Raw genomic sequence first — 26,869 nt, forward strand, 5'->3', positions numbered from 1 at the left:
TTCCTTTTGTCACTGTCCTTTAACCGTTTTTACCATTAAATTCAATGGACTTTTCGTTTAGGACACACCCAAAGGCCAATTAGTAACCCAAACTCGAATAATATACCAACAGCCGTCACTGCACTGAGGGGAGGCGAGGCTGCTAAATAACGTCCGTCGTTTTAGAATTAAAATGGCAGACGTCATTTTAAACGGAGCTGAAAAAGCATTGTGTGAACATAGCCTTATAGACAAGTATACCCTATAAAGTTTATGGTTTATTATTAGAGATGAGCGAACCTCGAGCATGCTCGAGTCGATCCGAACCTGAACTTTTGGCATTTGATTAGCGGTGGCTGCTGAACTTGGATAAAGCCCTAAGGCTATGTGGAAATCATGGATATAGTCATTGGATGTATCCATGTTTTCCAGACAACCTTAGAGCTTTATCCAAGGTCAGCAGCCCCAGCTAATCAAATACCGAACGTTCGGGTTCGGATCGACTCGAACCTGGTTCGCTCATCTGTATTTATTATGCTTTTCCAATTTGTCCATAAGAAAATATTTGCTTCCATGATTTTTGAATAAGTTGCCGAGAAAAAAAAAAAGAAAACAGAATCAGGATGAGTACTTATATATATGTTTCACATGCATATAAAATGAAATATATTTAGACTAGAGATGAGCGAGTAGTGAAATATTCGACTTCGAATCAAATAGGCACCGAGATTCGACTATTCAAACGAAAATTCGATCTCATTATTAGTCTATGGGAAAAAAATTCTCGGCACTTGGAAATCAAAATTCGACCATTTGGAGGTCACCAAGTCCCCCATGAAACCTCCCTAAACGATGCAAACACCTCCGGAATGACACTGAGACATTAGGGGGAGCATGCCTGGGTGCACCCAACACCCCAAAATTGCAGTATAATGCCACTCTCTGCAGTTGCGAAGAGAAAATATTTGCGAATGCTTTACGGCAATGTTCACACATTTTGTTTGTATTTCTGGCGCAGCGTTACATACATGATTCCAATGTGCGTCTGTAGAGCGTGTTATTCGCGCTTATCAAGCATCATGCTGTACGAACGTTACTGGAACAGTATGTATGACGTGCCTTTTTGTGGGCTACTGGAACAACATGTATGACGTGCCTTTTACTGGGCTACTGGCACAATAGGTATAAGGTTAACGTGCCCTTAGTGGGCTAAACCAGGGACACTATAAGTCGCTGCATGCATACTTCCAGGGTCCCTCACGGTTTCACTGCATGGTCATTGGATTAAAAAAAGCGCCAAGGGCAATGGGAGGGCTTTCGAATGTTTGCCGCGTATTCAACACACTAATCAATTGTATTCAAATCTTTCAAATACCGCAATATTCAATATACCTACTCGATCGAATCGTATTCGCTCATCTCTAATTAAGACCTTTTCATGAAAATGTCACTGTCCACAGTATCTGTCTATCTATCTAAGACATTTAATGGAAAAATTAGCACATTTTTACATGCTTTTTGGAAGTGCTGCAGTAATTTTTTATGTGGACTATCAATTTTTTTATCTATAATATGCAGTTCACGTTTTTGCACAACTGCCCCAAAAAAGTGTATTTTGGGCATGCATTTAGAATTTTTATTTTGGGCACTTGATGTACTGTACAACGAGTGCTGTTTTTTTCCAGAATCTCTATGTATTTATCTATTTTTCATACAGTTCCACAAGCAGCGGAACTGTTATTTTTTACCTCACCACACAACCCCAGTGTCTTCCTGCTGTGTCTTCCTCCGCTGAATGATTCCGCTGCCAATTCTGAGACTGACTCCTTTTGGCAGTGACAGCAATCACTGGCCGTGGCACTGTCCCATCTCAGTCAGTGAATGGCCGAGCGGGCTGTCACTGTTGACAAAAGTCTGTCTTTGAAGTGGTGTCAGGATTGTTTAGTGGGGGACCTGAAGATAGGAAATCGGGGGAGCACAGTGAGGTAACATAACTGCTGCAATATATAAAATAATTTCTAAACTGGAGTACTCCTTCAGTACAACATAGACATGGTGGGTTCCTTGGCATGACTGTTAAGTATAATCTAAGTACAATCTACCAGTACACTATCCACTGCTAAGTACAATCTTTCAGGTCTGTGTCTTCAAGTAGCCATCCCTGGCTTTTACATTACCACTTTATGAGAAAACTCTCCAACTACCATCACATGCTTGATGTAATATTCTGTACACATGAAATTTTGATCTGTTTGTAGTGTAGTGGATATATATAGCTGATGTTTATAACTAATTTCACAATTTCAATTTCTAAGTGAAAAAGCTTAAAGTGGTTGCTAATGTAAGAGAGCTAGAATTCTAATGCATGTGTGTTATAAAAATAAGTCACTACTAAAAAAAAAAAAAAAAAAAAAAACTTACACTTTTCTCTTGTCTGGAGTCTGTGTGTGGTTCAACAAATAGCATCAAAACTGCATGTAAGATTCCACCCTAGAATCTTCTCTACTAAAAGCGTGTCCGATATTATTTAAAGGGGTATTTAAAGGAGAAGTCCTGCAAAAATTTTTATTAAGGTATTGTATTTCCCCCCAAAAGTTATACATATCACCAATATACACTTATTACGGGAAATGCACATATAGTGCTTTCTTCACAGAACTTACTACTGCATCAAGGCTTTACTTCCTGGATAAAATGGTGATGTAACTTCCTGGATAAAATGGTGATGTCACGACCAGACTCCCAGAGCTGTGCAGGCTGTGGCTACTGGAAAGAATGATGGCAGGGGGACACTGAGCGACACAGGGCACTGGAGGGACACTGAGCATCCCTCTGCCATCATCCTCTCCAGCAGCCACAGCCCGCATAGCTCTGGGAGTCGGGTCGTGACATCACCATTTTATCCAGGAAGTGAAGCCTTGATGCAGTCGTAATTACAGGGAAAAACACTTTATAAGCATTTCCTGTAATATGTGTATATTGGCAATTTGTATAACTTTGGGGGGGGGGGGCAATACTTTAATAAAAATTTTCACTGGACTTCTCCTATAAATATATCACCCCAAGATATATAACTTACTAATATAGCATTATTACTAGTAATCTAATATTTTACCACTAACAGGAAATGCAAAGTAGGACTACAAAATGTGTGTTGTTCCTGGCTCCTCCCTCTCTCCAATGACAACCCATCATCCTCTGATGACAAAGGAGGCGGGGTCGAATCTTGTCTCTGGAATTGGGCCTTAGAAGAGCAATGACTGCCCTGCAACTGCTTACACAAAGTATGTACAGGAGCAGAGATTTCTGCAGCTGCACCTAGTACAGAGTTCTCTGCCCAGCAAATGTACTGAGTAGAAGCTGCAATGCATATATTATCATCACTTACTTTCATTGTTCAAAAGCAGGATCAACAAATCTGCTACAAAAATGGATTCTAACAAATCTGAATGTCTTGTGACATTTTTACCAAGGCTTCACACCATGTAAAAATGACCTCCATCTTACATATTAACAGCCATCGTTGTGCAAATAGCAGCCGTTATTTGTGCAATGACGCTCGTCATTATGAAAGATGGACGCAATTTTTACATAGTACTAACCTAGCCCAAATCTGATTTGTACCGAATCACTTCACTCATCTCTAACACTGGATTTTGTATCTTGGTATCTATAAACAACCTATACAATCTATAAAGAAGGTCATGGTGTTTATAGGTAAGGATTAGAATTGAGCGAACCTGGAGCATGCTCGAGTTGATCTGAACCCGAACTTTCGGCATTTGATTATTAGTGGCTGCTGAACTTGGATAAAGCCCTAAGGCTATGTGGAAATCATGGATATAGTCATTGGCTGTATCCATGTTTTCAGACAACCTTAGAGTTTTATCCAAGTTCAGCAGCTCCAGCTAATCAAATGCCGAACATTCGTGTTCGGATCGACTCGAACCCGAACCCGGTTCGCTCCTCTCTAGTAAGGATGTCATTACAACTATCTCTAAGCCTCATTAACACATAATATTAGCCTCTCTCTTTCCCAATGTTATGCTTGCATTAAAGAGGACCTGTCACAAGGTGAATGTAAGGAATCCAGGGGGCTCACCTGACTGCTTCTGCGCTCACACACACACACACACACACACACTTCCTCATACATCTGATATGCAGATAAATGACTGGCTAGTTATCAGGGCTTGAACACTAAAAGGTCACAGCAAACACGGTAACAGGCAGCCTGTGACTCTGACCAACCATTTTGCATTCATGCTCTGATGGCTTGCTAACCATGCATGTGCACATCAGGTGTGGGGCCCAATGTCAGGAATAGGGGAGGAGGGGCTACGACCATAAAATAAACATTACTGGACATCAGGAGGCAGCAGCACGTAGCCGAGTCTCCTGGTTTACTTACTTCACCTAGTGAGATTTCCTCTTGAAGGCTTATTGATCCATCACATAAAAATTTGGTCTTATTTACCTGGATAATACCTGGCCAATCCAGTTGCACTTCCAAAGACCTGCCAAAGAAGTGTTTTATCTTCATTTTGGTTTTTCCTAAAGACTTCATCCAAAGCAGCCGTCCAGTTCAGTTCATTTAACACTATGGTCGCTAAAAGAAAGTGAAATGGTTTGCAAATGTATTAATAAATTGTCATGATTACCAATGATATTGATTCTGTGGAAGAATAAATAAGTAAATAGTAACATAACTACACGAGGGCTAGTGACAGATACCAATGAATAACAAATATATATATATATAAAAAAAAAAAAACAGAAGTAGATGTTGTGGGACAGTGGTATTATTAGCCTTTTAAAGCTGATCGGGGAATAGCTTCCCAACACTGTGCTCATTAGTGTAACTTAACAAGATTTTCATGTTTATGGATGTGATAACTCTGAGAAAAATCAGTTATGTGTGTATGAATATTCATGTACTGGTTTAGCCACACAGTGAACCTAGGCTATGATGAGATTTGTATTCAGAAACATGAACAAATTAATGCTTTGTGGTCAGATACCTGGAAATGGAGAGTTACATAAGTCCAAGTTGCTATGGTGCTTAAGAAAAATACTGTAACTGAATATCTATTTTGATATCCAATGCACAGTACTGACACTGTCTAAGTAATAATCTTTGTCATAATAGTCAAAGTTTCTTTAAACGCTACTATTATTATATATAACTCATTCACATATTTTGTTTAAACCCCTGACAGCTAATACCGAAATGAAGGGTGATTTTAATAACATTTTTAGAAGCTTTGTCCACCTACTAAATTGGTTTTAATCTATTAATCTATATAAAAGAAAAATGAAGAAACTTTGTGATAGGTGTTAATTAAAAATATCTCACTGTTTTGTTTGTACAGCTCGTTTGTATGCATCTCCATATAGTCTGATCCTGCAATCGCACTGACTTTTATCTGTCCTCTACTTCTGGCTAACCAAACAAAGGTATGTTAGCACATGGTAGGGGGCAAATGGAAGAAAGTATGAGACTGCAGTACAGAAAAATTACACTGCAGAATCTTTTACTGTATCCTATATTGAAAAGCAGAGCCCTGCAATCTAAATCAGTATATACAGTATAGAAAAGTCCCCAAAAAAGAAGAAAAAGAAACAGTCCCTATGTGGCCCACTCTATAGCCTTTCACAGCCAGAACATTCATTGGCCTTTATGCCTTCCCTACCCCCCTTGTAAATCCAAGCTTCTCCCACTGTCCCCTAAAAAAAAAAAAAAAGAAAAAAGGCTATTCAGTACCCCTAACTAAACTGCTGTACCTGCACAGGGACAAGGAACTCAATGTAATGCAGCCCGCTGTGTTCCAACATCATTATTTTAACGACTGTTCCTTAGAAGGGGTGTTAAAGTAATGAACATGCCTATTATTTCTGGATGCTGTTTACCAAACCGCGCCCAGAAACTATAGCTGTTCATAACAAAGTAAAGTATGGCCGGCGGACGTACTTTACATTGTAGTGAATGGCTAATTGATTTTTGGCACACCTAACACTGCCTGCAATTCAATTGCAGCACTAGCTGCAGGAACATACAGAACACTGCCCAATGTTGCTACGCAGCAGACGGAGATACACAACTTGTGAACATAGCCTTCAAGAGAATCCTTTCCATGTTTTCTAGTCTGAACTGGGACTGAAAACAGTTCAGAATTAATCAGGATTTTTCTGTCTCCTCAATTTGAAGGGGGTGGGGGTGTCTTAACTTTCCTAATATTAGGTTGTATTTTTAGCAGCCCAATTACAGTTCATAAATGTTTACTGTTGTTTCAAACAACTTCCCTTGATATCCTGTGTGATTCTTGAGATAATTGTTACTTATTTTATTTAATTTTATATACTACAAATGACTGCTTACCCCAGAAATGCAGCTCTACATTCTTTTCCACTAGGTGCCTCCCCTTCCTGCAATCTGCTTCCCACTGCCTGTAGTTAGGTGAATTTTGTCTCTATTAACAACTTGTCAAGGAGAGAACACAGGAAGTGCCACTATTAAAATCTTTAAAGGGGTAGTGCAGCGGTAAAGAATAATTGACAGAATAACACACATTACAAAGTTATACAACTGTGTAATGTATGTTATGTCTGTGAATGGCCCCCTTCCCCGTGTCCCACCACCCCCACCCGTGTACCCTGAAGTGTGGTGCGCTATACATACCTGTCACGTGCCGACTCGTCTCCGATCTTCAGTCTGCAATGCAGTCTTCGGACGGCCGGGCCGAATCCCTCCGAGCGTCCTGAGTGCCGGCCGCCCTCTTCAGCATCATCAGATGCTCAGCCGCGATTGGTTAAGCACAGTTATGCTCAGCCAATCGCGGCTGAGCAGTCGATGACGCTGAAGAGGGCGGCCGGCACTCAGGACGCTCGGAGGGATTCGGTCTGGGCGTCCGAAGACGACATCGCAGACTGAAGATCGGAGACGAGTCGGCACGTGACAGGTAATGTATAGCGCACCACACTTCCGGGTACACGGGTGGGGGTGGTGGGACACAGGGAAGGGCCATTCACAGACATAACATACATTACAAAGTTGTATAACTTTGTAATGTGTGTTATTCTGTCAATAATTCTTTACCGCCGCACTACCCTTTTAATATAAGAATCAGGGCCAGTGAAGGCCCTTGGGCCAAAATTTTGTATGCATGCATGGTGGTCTTATGTACATTTTTTATAATCTGGGTACATTAGTGCATGTTTGCCATGAGCAAATGCAATTCTGTAAGTAACTATGACAATGCCTTGCCTTCCTAAGAGATGTTTTACTATCCTGATAGCCTATTAACTCATCTATGTGATTTGTCCAACTCATTTACAATGCTGTATAATGTACTGCATCTCACTTCTGCATTTCTTTTTTTTTTTTTTTTAGAAATATGACATTCTCTGAACTTTGTGGGTCTAGCCAAGTTTTCATTATAATGACTGGATAGAAAATATGACAGAATGGTAATGGCTACAAAAACTGTTTACATGAACCTTTTATTGTACAGAATATATTTTAATAAATACATATAACTAGTATATACTAATATATACTATAACTAGTATAACACATTCAAAAAAACTTCAGACCCTTTTGCTTTTTTTACATTTCGTTATGCTGTTGAAGAACCTTTGTACTGGTATAATGTGACAATGTTTGCACACCTAGGTTTGGGGATTTTCTGACGTTCTTCTCTGCAGATGCTCTCAAGTGATGTTCGGTTAGTAGATAAACAGCAAATTTCAGGTCTCTCCAGAGATGTTTAATTGTTTTCAAGGCAGGGTTCCAGCTGGGCCTCTCAAGGACATTTACAACATTGTACTTTGGTCCAGTCTGATCTCTGTACTTTGCTCTATGAGGGTATGTTCACACTGAACTAATTTGGCGAAGAGGTCTGCTGCAGAATCCTGCCTGGCATGGTGTCAAACAGCATGTCTATGGGGAGGCTTGTGCACCTCCGCTCAAAGAATTGACATGTCAATTATTTGAGCGGAAAGCCGCAGAGAGCAGAGGCTCACGGGCCCTCCCATAGGCATGCTATTTGACACTGAGGTAGGCGGGATTCTGTGGCCCGTGGAATTCTGCCAAATTTGCTCAGTGTGAACATAACCTTAAGCTTTCCCTCAATCCTGACCATTCTCAGTTTTATTCTGCCACCGCCATGCTTCATTGTAAGGATGGTATTGGGCAGATAATGAGCAGTATGACCAGATATAAAGTATCACTCAGAATTAAGGCCAAAAAATTTCATCTCAGTCTTAAACTCGTTTAGGCAAATCTAGTCATGCTTTTAAGTGTCTATTACTGAGAAGAGGCTTATTTCTAAACACTCTGCCATAAAATCTAGAACGGTGGAGTGCTGTAGTGCCACAGGCTGTATCCATTTGCTCAAGGACTCCCTAGGGCTGCATCCAACTTCTTCAGCCACCCGTATTAAAATGCTGATCGATGTGGCTCAAGCATGCTCGAGCTGAACTCTAGTGTCTATATTATGTCTCTGGTAGTATAAGTGTTTTTTCTATGCACCAAATTTATCAAAGTGGCACACAGATCATAATCGCAAAGACAGGACATTTCGCACAATTGACATGCATTTGAAGTCATTCTGTAAGTGTGGTCTGGACTGGAGTGGCTTTGCACCTTTTTTGCGACTTTAAAAAAAAAGTCCCAGTTGTTAAATGTGGCAGATGTGAGCAGTGTAAACTTCTAAGTGTTTTGCGTAATCAAGCAATTGCACAAAAATGTACTAATTTTCTACGTTAAAAGGCAAATTTAAAATGATAAATTCCACCTTATGGCTATGTTCACACAACGTCAAAATTAATGAAAAGGCGTCCGATTTTCATATTTCAAAAAAACGTCTGCTTTTGCAGCGATTTAACTGACTGCAATGGTAATGCATTGAAGTCAAAGAAAAGGCGGACGTCCTATGCACACAGTGTACTGAAAAACTGAGATTTTTGCCGTGGACGTCAAACTAATGAACATGATTATTATTTTCGGGTGTCTTTTGCAAACAGCAGCTGTTTTGTATTAGTTGTTCGCACACAGTTTTTCTTTTGTCACTGTTCTTTCTCCGTTTTTACTATTAAATTCAATGGACTTTTCAATTAGGCCGCATCCAAAGGACAATTAGTAACCCCAAACCAGAATAATGTGCAAACACCTGTCATTGCACTACGGGGAGGCCAGGCTGCTATATAACGTCCGTTTTAAACGGAGATGAAAAAAAACGTTGTGTGAACATAGCCTATGTGCTTAAAAGTCTAATTAAAATCTTATGTTATTTATCTAATAATAAATCACATAAAACCAAAAATACTTAATGCCCAATAAAAATATATAATAACATAATATATAACATAGTACCATAGATGGTATCAGAATATGGCGATGCAAAGCGAATGAAAAAAGTGTGTATACAGTATATATATATATATATATATATATATATATATATATATATACACACATATATATATATATATATATATATATATATATATATATTTTTTTTTTTTTTTTTTTTTATTAATTTTTTTCATTTTATTTCTATTATCATTAGAGATAAGCGAACCTCAAGCATGCTCGAGTCCATCCGAACCCGGACTTTCGGCATTTGATTAGTGGTGGCTGCTGAAGTTGGAGAAAGCCCTAAGGCTATGTGGAAATCATGGATATAGTCATTGGCTGTATCCATGTTTTACAGACAACCTTAGAGCTTTATCCAAGTTCAGCAGCCCCCACTAATCAAATGCCGAAAGTTCGGGTTCGGATGGACTCGAACCCGAACCCGATTCGCTCATCTCTAATTATCATATTCAGGTTATGTTTACACACAGTCAAAAATATACTAACTCAATAAATATAAATATTAATAAATACAAAATAAGGTTAACACGTCATTTATATCAAACAGTGAATTCCAGAAGAATAAAAACTCCATATATTTTGTTAAAAATAGAATCCTTCCCACAAAAAAATGGGCCCTAATGTTTTTAGAAAAATACAATATTGCAAACGTCACCTTAAATCATTGCAATAATAAGGGGCTAAAACTGGTCGCAAGTTTTCTTTTAGACGTTGAAATATAAGAAAAAAAACAAAAAAAAAAACTGAATGCTATAGTCAAAGATAATAACATAAAACCTACTTACTTACTACCTTAAATTATTATAAAAGGATCTATGGGGATACAACATATTGTCTTGAAAAGAACAGCAGGAATTAACTTCTCAACAATAGGACTTTAATTTAAGATCTGAAAATATATGCAAATATAAGAGCATGTGGAATATGTTCTGGGTTCAGTCCCTGGAATCTAATTTAATCTCCATGTAAAGTATCAATTAATGAGATAGGGGACTATAGGCACTCCAGATCTAATCTATGTAATCCTGATGGCTGCAAAATATAATTACCCTTTATACAGCGGAAAGTACTGTTCCAAAGTAAATGTATTTAAAATCATGCAGAAATATCAGAGATATACTGTATGTGGCTGAGGTATAGGTGGATAATGTTACAGTTATAGCAAGTATATTGTAATCCATGGCAATCTAGAAAAAAGCACTTATCGGTTGATACTTCAAAATTGTGAGTTTAACTGTGACATGTTGATCAAACAGATTCTGCGACCGCTATTCATTGAAAAGTGGCCGCGGAAAACCCTGTCAGTGCACAATATGGAGCGAACGGCTCCGGCCACACGCTCCATAGTGTGCAGTGGGGAGTTCTGATGCGGCGCACAACAAATGCGCCCGCATCAGAACTCTGCGGCGCTAAAGATCATCCAGCCGATACTGCAGTACTGGCCGGGATGATCTTTTCTGAGACTGGCCAATCACGGTCACGGAACGGCCGGTCTCATACAATGTGTGAACATAGCCTAATAATGGAAATCAATAGAAAAACAGATTTACATTGATGCACACAATTGCATTTATTTTTGCCTGTTTTTTCCCCCCATAAAGCAGACACACTAAATGGACAACAAAAATGTAGTGTGAACCCAGCCTAACCTTACATGTGTATTGAAAGAGAGTCTAACTGCCTTCATGAGAATTTCTTCTCGGCAAGCTAATCAAGCAATTATTACTTAGTAATTCTATCACAATGAAAATGTCACTTCTAATGGTGTGTTTACACAGACAGATTTATCTGACAGATCTTTGAAGCCAAAACCAGGAGCAAACTATACACAGGAATCAGGTCATAAAGGAAAGACTGGGATCTAACCTCTTTTTAAATCCATTCCTGGCTTTGGCTTCCAAAATCTGTCAGATAAATGTTTCTGTGTAAACGCACCCTAAGTTGTGAAATTAACACAACAATATAAACATGTGGTATCTAACACCATGTTGAGTAACTCTTAAAGGGGTTATCCAGCGCTACAAAAACATGGCCACTTTTTCCCCTCTCTTGTCTCCAGATTGGGTGTGGTTTCAAACTCAGTTGAAGTAAATGGAGCTTAAAGTGACACTTTAAGTGACCCCCTTTTGCATTCTAACTTCTCTACACAGGTGTAATGGGTAAATTTAGCAGTTTTCATATCTTATTTTTTTTATCAAACGTCATGTTGCTTGTTCAAGTAAAAAGTGATCTTTTATCAACTGCAGATTTGCTAAGTGGGTGGGGCTTACCAGCAACAGTGCCACCATAGGCCCTGCCCCCCTCGCCGTCAATTAGTATGGGCCGACCTAGAGGGGTGGGGCCTAGACCTTTAGGCCAGCCTGTCCCAATGGTCGACGAGGGGGCGGGGCCTATATGCATAGGACATCACGGAGGGATGGGGCCAACGGTGGCACTGTGGGCGGGGCTGAAGGTATGAAAACTGCTAAATTTACCTTTTACACCTGTGTAGAAAAGTCATAATGCAAAAAGGGGGCGACAGTGTCACTTTAACTGCAAACCCCACCTGAACTGGAGACAAGAGAGGGGGGAAAGTGGCCATGTTTTTGTAACACTGGATAACCCCTTTATACATTTTAACCTTTTAAGGACCAAGCAAATGTTGATTATGCTGTTTGATGGTTTGTCATGTAGTAAAAATGCAATTAGAGATAAGCAAATGTACAGTAATTCATTACATTATAACTCACTGCCGCTCCACCCCGAGTGCTGGAAAAAGCTTTATCTCATCCAGACAAACTTCTCCTAGTTTTCCAGGACTAGATCTAGCTATTACCAACACCCGCGGAGGAGCCACACGAAACGGCAGTGAGTTAAATGGCAGCAGGCTGATGATTGGATTGTAGAGAGATTAAAGCTCTTCACTTTGTTATTACTGTGAATTCAATCATCTCTAATTGACATGTTTTCTATGTTTCTCAGGTCAGTACAACTACAGTGATAGCCAAGTTGTATAATTTTTATTTTGCTTTACTAAGTTTACAAAATTAAAACTTAAAATAATAATAATAATAATAATAATAATATAAAATGATAAAAGTTATTTTGTAATCCTTATAACAATTTTAACTTTCGGTCTGTAGGGCTGTGTGAGGGCTCATTTTTTTCTGTATAATCTATAGTATTTATTGGTACCATATTTGTTTATATGCAACTTTTGATCACTTTATTAAAAAAACAATTCTGGCATGTGATATGACCAAAAATCCCCAATTTTGCTTTTTTCAGGTTTTGCACCATTTTCTTACTTTGTGAAATATATATATATATATATATATATATATATATATATATATATATATATATATATCATTTTTACACATTTTTATAGTCCTCCAAGGGACTTCTATGAGCAATACCATTAAACACTGGGATAAATGAACTGCATTGATCCCAAGATTTTGTGCTCGATTGCCACAGGCTGCTGAGAGCATCCTGTAGTAATCAGCGATGTCAGACACCTGGGCCAGCTTCATAGAAGCCTTGGACTGCCCTGACGATCTGATACCCACTGAAGTAAACAGATGATCCAGAAATCCAGCAAAATGAATATCTTTGCTCCAAATCCAAGTAAAAATACAGGCAATTCCATGATGCAGCACACCACTGGAGTACACGTGACGCATTCCGAAAGCAACAACGCTCTTAATCGCTGAGCACTGACATCACTGCGCTCTTGATCTGATACCCACTACCTCACTGCGGGGAGCAAATCCCCCCCATCAGACCATCATTTAAGGCAATTCAGGCCATTTAAATGCCATTGTCAGTTTTGACAGCAGCACATAAATGGTTAAATAGTCGCCAAAGAGGGTCGTTCCGTGCTGGCTTTTAGCAGCAGTTCCCAGCTAATTGCAGCCAGGAGGCGCTATATATAGAGCAGGCTCCAGCCCTAAGCCTGTTCTATACACTGGAGGATACTTACTTAGTATATCTACAATTCTTTCTTTTACGAGAATCTACTAATAAATAAAATGTTGCATACCTAATCATTAGCATCTTTATATTTCACGTAAGAAGTACTAAGCTTAAAAAAGCTGAGACCCCCTGCTGAGGACCCCACCTATTGCTAAAGGGAAGGGGCAGAAGCACTAAACTAAGCACTGTGCCCTTTCAGTTTGAATCAGCTCTCATGTAGAATTATTTTTGAAGGACTATTACTGCTGTGATAATGCAGACAAGAGCACTTTCAAGAGTTAAGAATGTTGGCCAACATTTTCAAAGAGTTCTATGGTGCATTAATTTGATTAGCAACAAACTGCTTCTACTTGATCTTTAGACAGCACCGGACAGTGATTCATTGCTTTAGAAAGGTCATTTGGCCCCAGTGGATGAATGATCAAAAGAATTAAACACTTTAAATTATAGCTTTCTTTCTAAAGTTTTTCTTTTTTCTTCTATTGGCATGAACATGACTGCAGCTACTTCAGAAAGCCATAATCAGTAGAAGAATTCTACAGGAGATGACTGCAATATTTTGATTAATGACATGCTCAGAACATCTACAGGAACTCTGAAGCATCAAAAAGCTTTCTGGACTGGTTACAGGGTTAAAAAGTACCATACATTTAGCCTAATCATTAACATTGAAGAACAAGTCAAGTCTCTTCTTGGCATTAAAATATCAAAAGCTTTTATTATATAGCTGCAAAATCGATCTTGATTTAAGTATTAGATTTTGTATAACAAGTCTCATTTAATAAAGGGAGGAAAGAGCCATGTGCACTGGCTAATAATCATGATGATTCTTTGGTAATAGGTAGAGATGAGAGAAAGAGTTTGTCCTGCAGGTTTGATGAATTTTGGAATAAAAATTCTGGCTCCTTCAAACCTTAAATAAACTCCACTAAAAAGCTAAACTAGAGTAGTTACACTAGAGGAACTATTGTGACTCTTTTGCAGCGAAAACCGCATACACAACCCAAGTTATTTAACTGCAAAGCATGTGATTTTTAACGTCACATTGCTTTCTATGGGTGAAGTGGCTGTTTCAAACGTTTCTGCATGCCATCTTGTGGCATAACAACCCCACCCACCCACACAAAATGCAGAAAACCCTGCTAAACACCATTAGAGAGCTGCATCTCTGCCTCTGTGTTTCAGGCCCTGCATGATAGTGAAACCACAGCATGGAAACAGGTTGTCAGGGTGGTGACGTGACGGTGGTGTGTCATTATTGGTTGGCCTGGATGAGAATCCCTGGCATCCCTGGTGTTTCGGAGATGACCTGAGGAGGATGAGGTGCCAAGGCATCCATGAGCCCTTATGGGGTGGCCCGTGGAGGGGGAGGATATTCAACCATATCCCTTTCCACCACTGCCCAACTACAGAGAGGCTATCCTAGTATCATCCTACTGGAAAGCCATATTGACCATTGAATCTTAAGTAGGTTACTGGAGTTTAGAAGTCCCAGAGAGGCCAACATACTTGCTTGAGCATGCAGCTATCCCAGAGAGGTTGTCTGCCATGCCTAAGCATGCTGTGAAAATTTATGTTGTGTGAACGTAGCTTAAGGCTAAATTCACACGTTACAGATCCACAGCGGATTTCATGCTGCGAGTTTGCAGTGAAATCTGCAGCGAAATCCCTTACTCTTATCCTGAATAGGATTACATACTCGCTGCGAATATGTAATCCTTTTCCGATTGAAAGTAAGGGTTTCACAGAAAATTTCACTCCGAACTTGCAGCATGAAATCCGCTGCGGATCTATTACTTGTTAAGCCCCCTAACAGTGACAGGTCTTATGTTGTCTCGTCACCACTACAGCGGTTACCAGACTCTTTTGTTTACAGGTGTTCATAGGAAAACTTTAATATGGACACTGTGTCAAGTGACTCTTAAAGGTTAAATATCCACCAATATCTATAGCTCTCCTGGGTAAAGTTAAATCTGTCCATCACTGGCCATGTTTTTTCAGGTGGCCTGTTGTAAAACTGTGTCTGGCAGCAGAATAACTGTCATTGTTATTCTGCTGCCTCACTAGATTAATGTCACAGAAAACAGCTGTGGACAGTGTGTACTGACACACAAATTGACATGACAGAAACAATTTTTACAGCTTTACATCTTACACTATGACCCTCACACTATTCCTCCATCTGTCCTTGATAGCTAATCAACCTTCTATAATTCTCTCTAAGCCTGCCTTTCTAACCCTGCCTCTACATCTGTCTTTAACTAGTGTAAATCTATGTGTTTAGTTCATTGCACAGGAGCTAACTTGTTACAATATATATATGAAGGAGAAAGTGTGACATCGCAAGGGGAAGGGGTGGTAAAATTTATTAATAATGGCCATTATTTGCACTTATTTTTACATTGTGTGAACATAGGCTAAAAATTAACATTACTTACTGTTGAAAGCAAGAAATGACCGACAGAACTTTGTTGCAAAACTTTTCAAAAGAAAGATCCAAACAATGCAGTGTGGTAAGTATAAGCTTTTATTTGAACAAAATAAAATCAGTTTTTATAGAAACTGCAGTACAGGTAAACTAATTGTCCAATGCGTTTTTAATGCCCACTTGTACCCCTAGTCATGACAAACAGTGCAGGCTTTCCTATACTGTATTCTTTGTACACTCTAGTTTCAATTTGTTTGAAAAGAAGCTTATACTTACCACAGCTAGGCTATGTTCACACAACGTCAAAAATATTGAAAAGGCGGCCATATTTTCTGCGATTTAACTGACTGCAATGGCAATGCATTGAAGTCAATGGGAAGACGGACGTCCAATGCACACAATGCATAAAGTAATGGACGTTTTTACCGCGGACGTCAAAATAATGAGCATGACCATTATTTGCGGACGTCTTTTGCAAACAGCGGACAATTTTTAATAGTTTTTCACACAGTTTTTCTTTTGTCACCGTTCTTTCTCCATTTTTACTATTAAACTCAATGGACTTTTCAATATAAGCCACACCCAAAGGCCAATTAGTAACCCCAAACTAGAATAATCTACCAACAGCCGTCATTGCAAGGGGCGCTCAGGCTGTTAAATGACATCCCTTATTTTAGACTCAAAATGACGAACCTTTTTTAAATGGAGCTGAAAATTACTTGTGTGAACATAGCCCTAAGCTGTATTATTTGATTTTTTTTTTAACACATGCATGGGGTAAAGTGTGATCTATGCGCACTGAGGCAGGGTTAACACACTGTAAGACACCCGACCATGTCACAGAAAGGCTGGTGACTGAAGATCATCCCAGCCGGTACTGCAGTAACTGCAAAACTTCAATTCTATTGAATTTGGATGAGGGCGCATCCGTGTGCCCCCGCATCCCAATTCACCATTGCACACAATGGAGAGTGCGGCCGTAGCTGCACTTTTCATTGTGTGAACAGTCATTGGTATGCAGACGCGATTCAATGAATAGCATTTGCACAAAACTGACATGTCAGTTTTTACTGCGGCCACTAGGACTCCCGGCCGGAGTGTATACTATGTGTATACACTCTGGACAAGATTCCCTCTGACTGCAGTGCAACGTAAAATTTCTATAAATTACTGCAGTTGTTATAATGGCCTTGATTAATAGAAATTTTATGTTGTTTGAACTTAGCCCGAGTGGCCAGACTAATATAGCAAGCATATGGCAGTGGGTTAGTCCAATAATAAAAGGTGGGGGCCTCCTGATGATGTTGTTGGAGGGTAGGGCCAGGTATGTTGGATTTTCAATGCCCAATCTTTTTGTACATGGAGGGATCAGATCTGTCCGCCTGTGGCTTATGCTTCACTTACAGTCCCAAGGGAGAACAGATAAATATTTGGTCACACCAGCCATGTGTATAGAGGGACAGGAGGGATAACTCTTATTGAAGGCGTATAGGCACCTTAAAATAATGTCTTTATTAGAACACAATAAGGTTTAAAGGGACCTTATCTAATCTATCACCATCATGTTATAGAGCAGGAAGAACTGAGCAGATTGATATAGATCTTTGTGGGAAAAGATTTTGTATAACTGGTAACATGTTAATTGAAATCCCTGAGCATTATGTGTTAAGGAGTCCATTGGAGAGTGTCACTCAATGGACTGGACTCTTTAGCATGAAAAGATCAGAGATTTCAATAAAAATAATTACAAGTTATACTAAATCTTTTTTCATAAAATTATACATGAAGCCGCTCAGCTCTTTCTGCCTTAGGTACTATTATCAGGATGACAGGTTCCTTTTAAATGTTGATATTTTGATAAATACTCATCCCCTAACTAAAATGCTAGAATTTAGTGAGAAAGACTATTTCTAAAGAAGAAAAGACCTGTCATTCATCTCCCTACAATTGTCAGGTTCTGACATCACAAATGTGATGTTTATACAAAAATTATTTACAGACGTCGTCAGTGGAAATTTTCAATTAACATACTTGAAACGATAAACTGCACGGATAAAAATGTCAAGCTCCCCAAAAAATTATAGACAAATATAAACCCACTTCTCATATGTTAAATACCAATTTTAAACCACCTATAATATTCTATGCTATTGTGGTTCTTTACAAAGAAAAGTTAAAATGCAGACGACATTTGCTTTTACATTATCAAAATGGCTTTCTCTAATGAGAATAATTCTACAGCAATAAACCTGTTCTACTAAAAGGATCATAATAATAAATTATTGCTAAGAGAAAGACATAACTGAATACTTGCTGTAGGCCACACTTGATATTGACAAAATACTACTTACAGGAAAAATAGAAAGTTAGATTAGATTTAAGTATATTTGTGGAAGTAATTTTGCAGCCAAGGACATCTGATCTACGAGGATAGAAGCCAAAAAGTATGATATCCCCCCCACCCCCAAAAAAGTATAACTCAACACAACAAAAGCACAACTGCCTCAATTGTTTCCATACCAATTCATCATTCTTTGCTTCATATATTACTTAAAACAGACTTTCATATAGGTATGCATATATTTCAAGCTGGTCAACCTAAAAGATAGGTCAGGCTATGTTCACACAACATCAAAAATAGGGAAAAGGCGTCCAATTTTAATATTTTTAAAAAAAATCTGTTTTTGACGCAAGTTAACTGACTGCAATGGCAATGCATTGAAGTCAATAGGAAGACAGACTACCAATGCACACAATGCATTGAATAACGGTCATTTTTACCGCAGACGTCAAAATAATGAACATTTTTCTTTTGTCACTGTTCTTTCTCCGTTTTTACTATTAAATTCAATGGATTTTTCAATTAAGCCAAACCCAAAGGCCAATTAGTAATTCCAAACTAGAATAATTTACCAACACTAAGGGAAGGCCAGACAGCTAAATGACATCCGTTATTTTAGTTTATAAAATAACAGAAGTCATTTTAAACGTAGCAGATAGACGTTGTGTGAACATAGCTTTAGCATTTCTTCCCTAAAAAATACTAATATGCTACATTACCACTTTGGGAACATATAGAGGAACACGACTGTCTCATTAAATAAACAGCCTCTGATAAAGATCATGATCTTTATTAGCAGCCATCTATACAACAAGTGAGCCATGTTCCCCAATATGTTCCTGCAATGGCAACATAGCCATAGTCTGTCTTTTTGGTTACAGAATTCCCATTAAGGTTATGTCCCCACAACATCTTTAAGGTAAAATTATGTCTGTTATTTTATAATGCCGGAACGTAAATTATAATCATTATTGAAAGCCGTCATTAACAAACAATGGCTTTTTTTTCACCTAAAAAAATAGCAGTTTTGTGGGAACATAGTCTAAAAGATTCTTGTTAGGCTATGTTCACTAAATGTCAAAAAAATTTTCCACAATTTAACTGACTGCAATGGCAATGCATTGAAGTCAATGGGAAGACGGGCGGTGGATTTTACCGCAGAAGTCAAAGTAATGAACATGATCATTATTTTCGGACGTCTTTTGCAAACAGCGGACGGTTTTTATTAGTTGTTCACACACAGTTTTTCTTTTGTCAGCGTTCTTTCTCCATTTTTACTATTAAATTCAATGAACTTTTAAATTAGGCCGCACCCAAAGGCCAATTAGTAATCCAAACTACAATAATGTACCAACACCAGTTATTACACTAAGGCCAGGGAGGCCAGGCTGCCAAATGACGTCTGTTATTTTAGACTCAGAATGACGGACATAATTTTAAATGGAGCTGAAAAAATGTTGTGTGAACACAGCCTTAGAATGGAATACCATGCTAACAGATTTATAATCCTAATGGTCTATGAAAGTATCTTCCATTTTGTTTTTGCCTAATCCTTTAATCCAGCAAGGCAGCGATTACCCTAACCTGTCTGTGCTATTCTGGCTACATACAGCTGTTTCTTATTGCTTATCGGATTGTTCTATATGTTCCCATTATTTACTTGAGTGTCAACATAGTCCAGCCCTATTTTGGTTCTGTCCGACTCTGTTCTGTAGCCTCTGACTCAAGTCACGTGTTCATAAGTCTAATGCTGTTTCCTATTTCTTGTTCCAAATTGCCTTTAGATGCTAATGTTCATGCTCGTCTCTGCCTCTTATAAACCCTTTTAGATACTATGGGCCACATGTATCATCCGGCGGACGGATGATTTTTGGCGGAAAGTGCCGATTTGCGTATTATTTTATACGCAAATGGTCGATTTGCGAATAAAATAATCGCAAATCGGCACTTTCCGCCGAGTACGCCAGGGGGCGGAAAGGGGGCGGAAAGTAGGCGGGAAGTGGGCGGAACGGAGGGCGCGGACTCAGAGTCCGCGCGATTTATCATCCGTTCCGCCCAAATGTACGCCGAAAACCTACTCCAGTCCTCAGCTGGCGTAGGTTTTCGGCGGTGCGCACCGGCGCGCACAGGATTTATGTACAGGCAGTCCGCCTCTACATAAATCCCCGTACCGCCGGAGCTGCGGGGGCATTTTTAAGTCCGGCGTAAAAAACGCCGGACTTAATAAATGCCTCCCTATGTGTGGTGCTTGTTCTACAGTGCATACATCACTGGTCACATCTATTTTGTACCTACACCCTTAAGTCCAACCTTTTTTTATTTTTTATCTTTTTCGTTTCCCACCTCCTGTTCAGACTTGCCAGTAAATCTGGTGTCTTTTTGAGGAGGGGAAGGGGGGGGGGGGGGGGTTGCTGGTATGGTAAAGTCTGGTGAGGCAGTGTTATCCAGTCACAGTATGGCGGTATTGGTCAGGTCTGGCAGTGTTATCCAGTCACAGTATGGCAGTATTGGTCAGGTCTGGTGTGGCAGTGTTATCCAGTCACAGTATGGCAGTATTGGTCAGGTCTGGTATGGCGGTGTTATCCAGTCACAGTATGGCGGTATTGGTCAGGTCTGGTGTGGCAGTATTATCCAGTCACAGTATGGCAGTATTGGTCAGGTCTGGTATGGCGGTGTTATCCAGTCACAGTATGGCAGGTCTGGTGTAGCAGTGTTAAATGTGACACCTGGAGCTATTATCTACCTATTTACCAATCCTGTGGTGAGAATTCCTTCAGACAATATGCAGACTGCTCTAATCATTGATTCAATGTGGAAATTTGTTTATGTTTTAAGCAGGTAGAAACCATTAAAAAAGCAATTCAGAAAGTGTTTCTGCATGTAGAGAAATGTATGTGGCTGAGAAAATGATCCCATGTCTTCCTCAGTAGTCATGTCCTGTTACCAGGATTAGTTGCCATACGCCTATTGGTTACCGCATAAGGGTCTGGTTTCTTTTGGACAATAAAACGAGGCATAAACAGTATATTCAGTGTCAGATTATATTGGATAAAGTTCTTAATGTGGGGCTCAATTTAAAAAACAAAAGATGCTTGATCATAATACATGCGTGGAGATGAGAAGAAGAAGAGAAAAAAAAACCACAAATTAAACTCAAAAAGTTCTTTATTCCAATATTGGCGTTACAGCTAGAGCAGGGGTCTCAAACTCGCGGCCCTCCAGCTGTTGCAAAACTACAATTCCCATCATGCCTGGGACAGCCAAAGCTTGCTTTGGCTGTCCCAGGCATAATGGGCATTGTAGTTTTGCAACAGCTGGAGGGCCGCGAGTTTGAGACCCATGCGCTAGAGAATACAGTGCTCTGTGGGGGCAAGAACACAATGACATGATGCAGGACTGCAAATTAATTCAGTAACACAATGAAACTGCAATGTGTGAACACAGCCTAGATGTTCTGCAACATGTTTTGGGGGAGAATCGGCAGGGTGAAGGACTGTGATGGAACAGCTGAGGGAAAGCTATGCATTCTAGAACTTGTGGTACTGAGCTTCTGAACCAGGAAGTACAACCACAAAATACAGAACGAAAACCCCCAAAACAAATGGAGTTTTGGTAGTTTTAGAACTGGGTCAGACAGATAAGCAATGATATATGTTTCTGAAGGAGGTTTATTTTTGCCTTCTAGCTGGAGTACCCCTTTAAGTGGGTACATAGAGGGCCCAAAAAGTAAGTCCCCTCAATACCACTCCCAACTGCTATCAACTATCATCAATCGAGTGAAGAAAACATTAGTTAATGCAGTACATAGGTCCTGCATTGATCCCTATGAGCAATTCTACTATTACTCACAGGAGTTCCCTTTAAAAAAAAAAATCCCTTCCCATTTATAACATGCAGTTATACAGCATTTCTAGAACACTCGCTATTATTATTATTTTCTGTCTGAGGATTTTTAGACCATGTTCATGTAGCCACTTGAGAAAAGAAAATACATCAGTGCAACATGCAATGTAGGAAAATCCAATAATACAGTATAGAAATAAAATATTCAGTGCAAACCAAACAAAGCCAATAATAGCAGCACACGCTGTGCAATATCCTTTCCATTACCATTTGTAAAAGCTGGTTTCTAATCAATACAGAAATAATTGGGTCATGCTGTCTGCCAAAACAAGACAGGTTTTCCCTAATTCTATATATAGCTGTGGGTCTGCACACGACATAAATGGGAAACCCAAAAGCCTGCTGACATTTCCAGAAAATAAACATTTGCTAGGTGAATCAGAATATGTACTTCTTCCTCATTCATTCACTTACATGAGAATTATTTATATGAGTTACAGGGAACTCATCTCTTTAAATTTTGCAATATCTTGCTATGTGCTTGAAGTACAAGATTGGTGCAGGTACTCTTTAAGGCTGGGTTCACACACAGTATATTTCAGGCAGTATTTGGTCCTCATGTCAGGTCCTCATAGCAACCAAAACCAGGAGTGGATTGAAAACACAGAAAGGCTATGATCACATAATGTTGTAATTAAGTGGATGGCCGTCATTTAATGGCAAATATTTGCTGTTATTTTAAAACAACGGCCATTGTATTAAAATAATGGCAGTTATTTACCATTATATGGTGGCCATCCACTCAATTTCAACAGTGTGTGAACAGAGCCTTTCTGTGTTTTTAATCCACTCCTGGTTTTGGTTGCTATGAGGACCTCACATGAGGACCAAATACTGCCTGAAATATACTGTGTGTGAACTCAGCCTAAAGGGGTTATCCAGCGCTACAAAATCATGACCACTTTTCCCCTTATCTTGTCTCCAGATTGAATGGGGTTTCAAACTCAGTTCCATTGAAGTAAATGGAGCTAATTGCAAACCACATCTGAACTAGAGACAAGAGAGTGGCCATGTCTTTGTAGCACTGGATAACCCCTTTAAGAATCTGCTTTGAGGACTGATGTTATTTACTGTAACAAGTGAAGTGTAACTGAGTGAACTCAATGCACTATAGAGGAAGTAGTAAACACTCACATATTAACTACATTTCCCAATTTGCTCAACATGTCACATAGGGTATTAGTTTTTTCTATTAGCAAGCTTTTCAACCTTATCAAAGTCTTTCACAGAGATTCTGACAATCATATTCAACCTATTTTATACATTATTTTACATTATTTGGATCATGTCCACAAGCCATTATTTTGTAGACGTGAGTGTGACTATGACAGAAATTGTACATCTTGGGATATTTTGTGGTTTGTTGAGGATGGTTAAAAAACAAATAAAAATCAAGTGTCTTGCATAAACGTGTGTTTGTTTGTTCACACAACGTTTTTTCTTTAGCTCCGTTTAAAATGGCGTCTGTCATTTTGAGTGTAAAATAATGGACGTCATTTAGCGGTCTAGCTTTCCCTTAGTGCAATGATGGATGCTGCTACATTATTCAAATTTGGGTAACTAATTGGCCTTTGGGTGCGGCTTAATTAAAAAGTCCATTGAATTTAATAGTAAAAACAAAGAAGGGATGGTTAAAAATGAAAAACTGTGTGTTAACAACTAATAAAAAGCACTCGCTGTTTGCAAAAGACGTCCGAAAAATAATTGTCATAATTATTTTGACGTCTGCGGCAATAACGTCTGTTATTCAATACATTATGTGCATTGGACGTCCGTCTTCCTATTGACTTTAATGTATTGCATTGCAGTCAGTTAAATTGCGGCAATAACGGACGTTTTCTAAAATTCCAAAAGCGGCTGCCTTTTCTCTATTTTTGACATTGTGTGAACATAGCCTTTTCATGCTTGATATTACCTACATTTTAGTTAAAGTGTCACTGTCGTTATCATTTTCAAAATCTAAATCAGCAGTAGATGTGATTTAAAGCAAGTTTGCAAATTATATTGAGAATTTTTTTTATTTTTTCTTGTTATCATGGAAAACAAGGCCCTTCCTGTTTTTTTTTTCTCAAAACAGGAAGAAAACAGGAAGTCCTGTGTATCCCAGGCCATCTGAGCGCTCACAGAGAGCATACAGTCATGTAACTGACGGACACATTGAGCCAAGACTCTCTGTACTGGCCGGAATTCCAGTGTTTAGTCTGTTTTTTACAACCAGCACAAGTCAGAAAATCGGCCTTCTGGAGATTGGACCTGGATTTCTGGTAAGTTCAGCTTTGTTTTACAGCATGATAGCAACAAAAATAATGAATTTATATTGCAAACTTGCTTTATATCACATCTACTGTTGATTTAGGATTTGAAAGTTATAACGACAGGCACACTTTAAGCGATGTGATCACTTAGGTTCATAAATAGGTCTTTATTGGGAACACAGACAGCATTCTAAACTTTTAGTATGCTTTTAACAATACTATCTACTGGGTTCTAACAATGATGGAATAAGCTGGAAAGGATAAGCTCTACTACACAGAAAACACAAAATAATGAATTGTGCTAGTTCCAAAATGTGGTAAATGAATAAAAGATATATTAGTCTTGTAGTAAATTAGCTTTGACAAAATCTTAAACATTTTAGTGTTTTGGGCACAGTAGGCGTAAAATTATGTTGTCAGGGTGTCACAAGCTTGAACATTACATAAGTATGGTTCTTTAAGGGAACACTACAAATTATAGTAGATATTACTCAAGGGTAGATGACTATTAAACCAGTGACAAGTGAACTCAGTAAGAATATTCTGTCAAAAGAACCTTTCTGTAAAGCAGGAACTGCTAACAGTGTGTAAGCTACAGCAGCCCCAGTGGTTACATAAAAGGGACAATAACACAGTATGCTATTAGGTACTGGCTGACAAAAGAAGACAGTATCTGAGCTGCCTTTCTATCATGAGATAAAAGTTCAGCTTAGGTTAAAAGGTGACTCTCTACTGCCATGTACAGCTATGACATCCTGGTGGATTTGTCTATAATTAATTGCTCTACATGAGGTGAGCGAACTTTGCTGATACATGAGATGAAATATAGCAAATCCAATTACAAAACAAATTGACTATCAATTTAGGGAAATGCAAAACTAGACATCTTGACAGATAAAAGAGTTTTATTAATTATTTTTCTACAAGTTTATTAGCCCTTGATAGCTATGAATTTCATATAAAATACAATTCAATTTCTTAGTAGGTTAAATTGGAATTTATATTGTCAACACTATTACAGCTGTCGACTCCGTATATCTTGCGCACAACAACTTTCTTTTGCAATGTCTATGGCTACTTAAAGACAACCACTTTTCAAATAGAAAACAGCAAGGCACAAGTCCAGCTTCCGAAAACCCTAGCGATCAATTGTTATTGATGGTTGAAGCTGCTACAGAGAAAGTGCTACAGAGAAGCTGCTACAGAGAAAGAAGATCTCCTCCACTTGTCAGGGAAAGTGATCAAAACCCCCATAGGTCCCAATCAGTCAGTGACAGGCGTTGACCCCCTTAAATGCTGCGATCACTATGCATTGCGGCATTTAAGGGATTAGTGACAGGCAGCTGCATGACTGCATGTCATTACCTCCGGCGTTGGTGACACTGATGTGTGCTGGACTTTTCGCATTGGAGCAGTCCCACACACATTACAAGCCCCTTTACTGCAGGATCATATAAATACATTGCTACTGCACGGGGCATGTGTAGTAGGAACGTATATATGTATACCAATTGTGGATGTGAAGGAGTTAAATAAGTGGGCCAGACCAGCCAGAGCCGAAACCCCTCTGGCAGACCATTAGGACATATGATATGACCATAGCAATAAATGTTTCAATGCAATAGGAATATATTGAAATATACAGTACAAATAGTGAATGGATTATACTTACAATGGAAAGCACTTTTAGGAAATGACCATATGACATCTTTTTGTGGCCGTTTGATGGCCGTTTTTTTTTTTTTTGGATGGCCATCATTGCACCCCCAAATAAAGGCTGTTATTTAAAAACAACAGCCGTTTTTTGTGGAATAATAGCCACTGTTTTGAAATAACCAACGGGTTTTGGTCACAAAATGACAGCTGTCCAAAAAAAGTCCACCAAACCGCAAAAAAAATAAAAAAATTATGTGGTTGCTTACTTTGGCTATGTTAACACAACCTTTAACAGTGTCCGTTTCTATGTTAAACTGACGGCAGCTGGGCTGCATTTAGGATGTTCCTGCAGCCGATACCTCTGAACGTTTCCTTTTTACTATTGACTTGTGGGCATTATCGGATGTGCCCGCAAATCAATTAACCATTCACCTCAAAGTAAAGTGCGGCCGCCGGGCCACTTTACATTGTGTGAACAGTTATTATTTCCGGATGCTGTTGGGTGGACAGCGTCCAGAAATAAAATTCATGTACATTATTTCAATGCCCGTTCTAAAGAACGGCATTGAAATAATGCTGTGGGAACACAGCGGGCGACATTGCATTGACTTCAATGCAATGCCACCCCTGCAGTAAAGAAGGAACGCTGATTCCATTTCAATCAGCATCCAAACTTTACATAAAAATAGTCATGTGTGAACATAGCCTTTAAGTGATTCACTTTTAAAACATAATGAAATTAAAAAGACACAATTTTTTTCAGCAATATTTTGAGCGAGAACATAGGTGGGCAAACATAGATGGGCGAACATAATCTTTAAAATACGACTATATTTTCACTTCAGAATGATGGCAGTCCTAAGATATTTCCGGAATTTAAAAAATATTAAAATATCAGCAATCAGTTTTTTTTTTTTTATTTACACCGTTCCCCATGCAGGAACAATAATGTTGTATTTTAATATATTGGACAA

General features: G+C 38.9%; 1 protein-coding gene across 4 annotated transcripts in view; it reads right to left on the bottom strand.

Annotated features, from left to right (window-relative positions):
- CACNA2D1 (calcium voltage-gated channel auxiliary subunit alpha2delta 1) overlaps nucleotides 1-26,869 on the bottom strand; it is a 506,289-nt gene that overhangs the window by 170,942 nt on the left and 308,478 nt on the right. For all 4 annotated transcript variants that reach the window (XM_069978323.1, XM_069978313.1, XM_069978341.1 and 1 more), the window contains exon 7: nucleotides 4,457-4,588. In XM_069978323.1, coding sequence (XP_069834424.1) covers nucleotides 4,457-4,588 — 132 coding nt within the window. The remainder of the gene's footprint in view (nucleotides 1-4,456; nucleotides 4,589-26,869) is intronic.

This window comes from Dendropsophus ebraccatus, chromosome 1, assembly GCF_027789765.1.
Source record: "Dendropsophus ebraccatus isolate aDenEbr1 chromosome 1, aDenEbr1.pat, whole genome shotgun sequence".
NCBI lineage: Eukaryota > Metazoa > Chordata > Amphibia > Anura > Hylidae > Dendropsophus > Dendropsophus ebraccatus.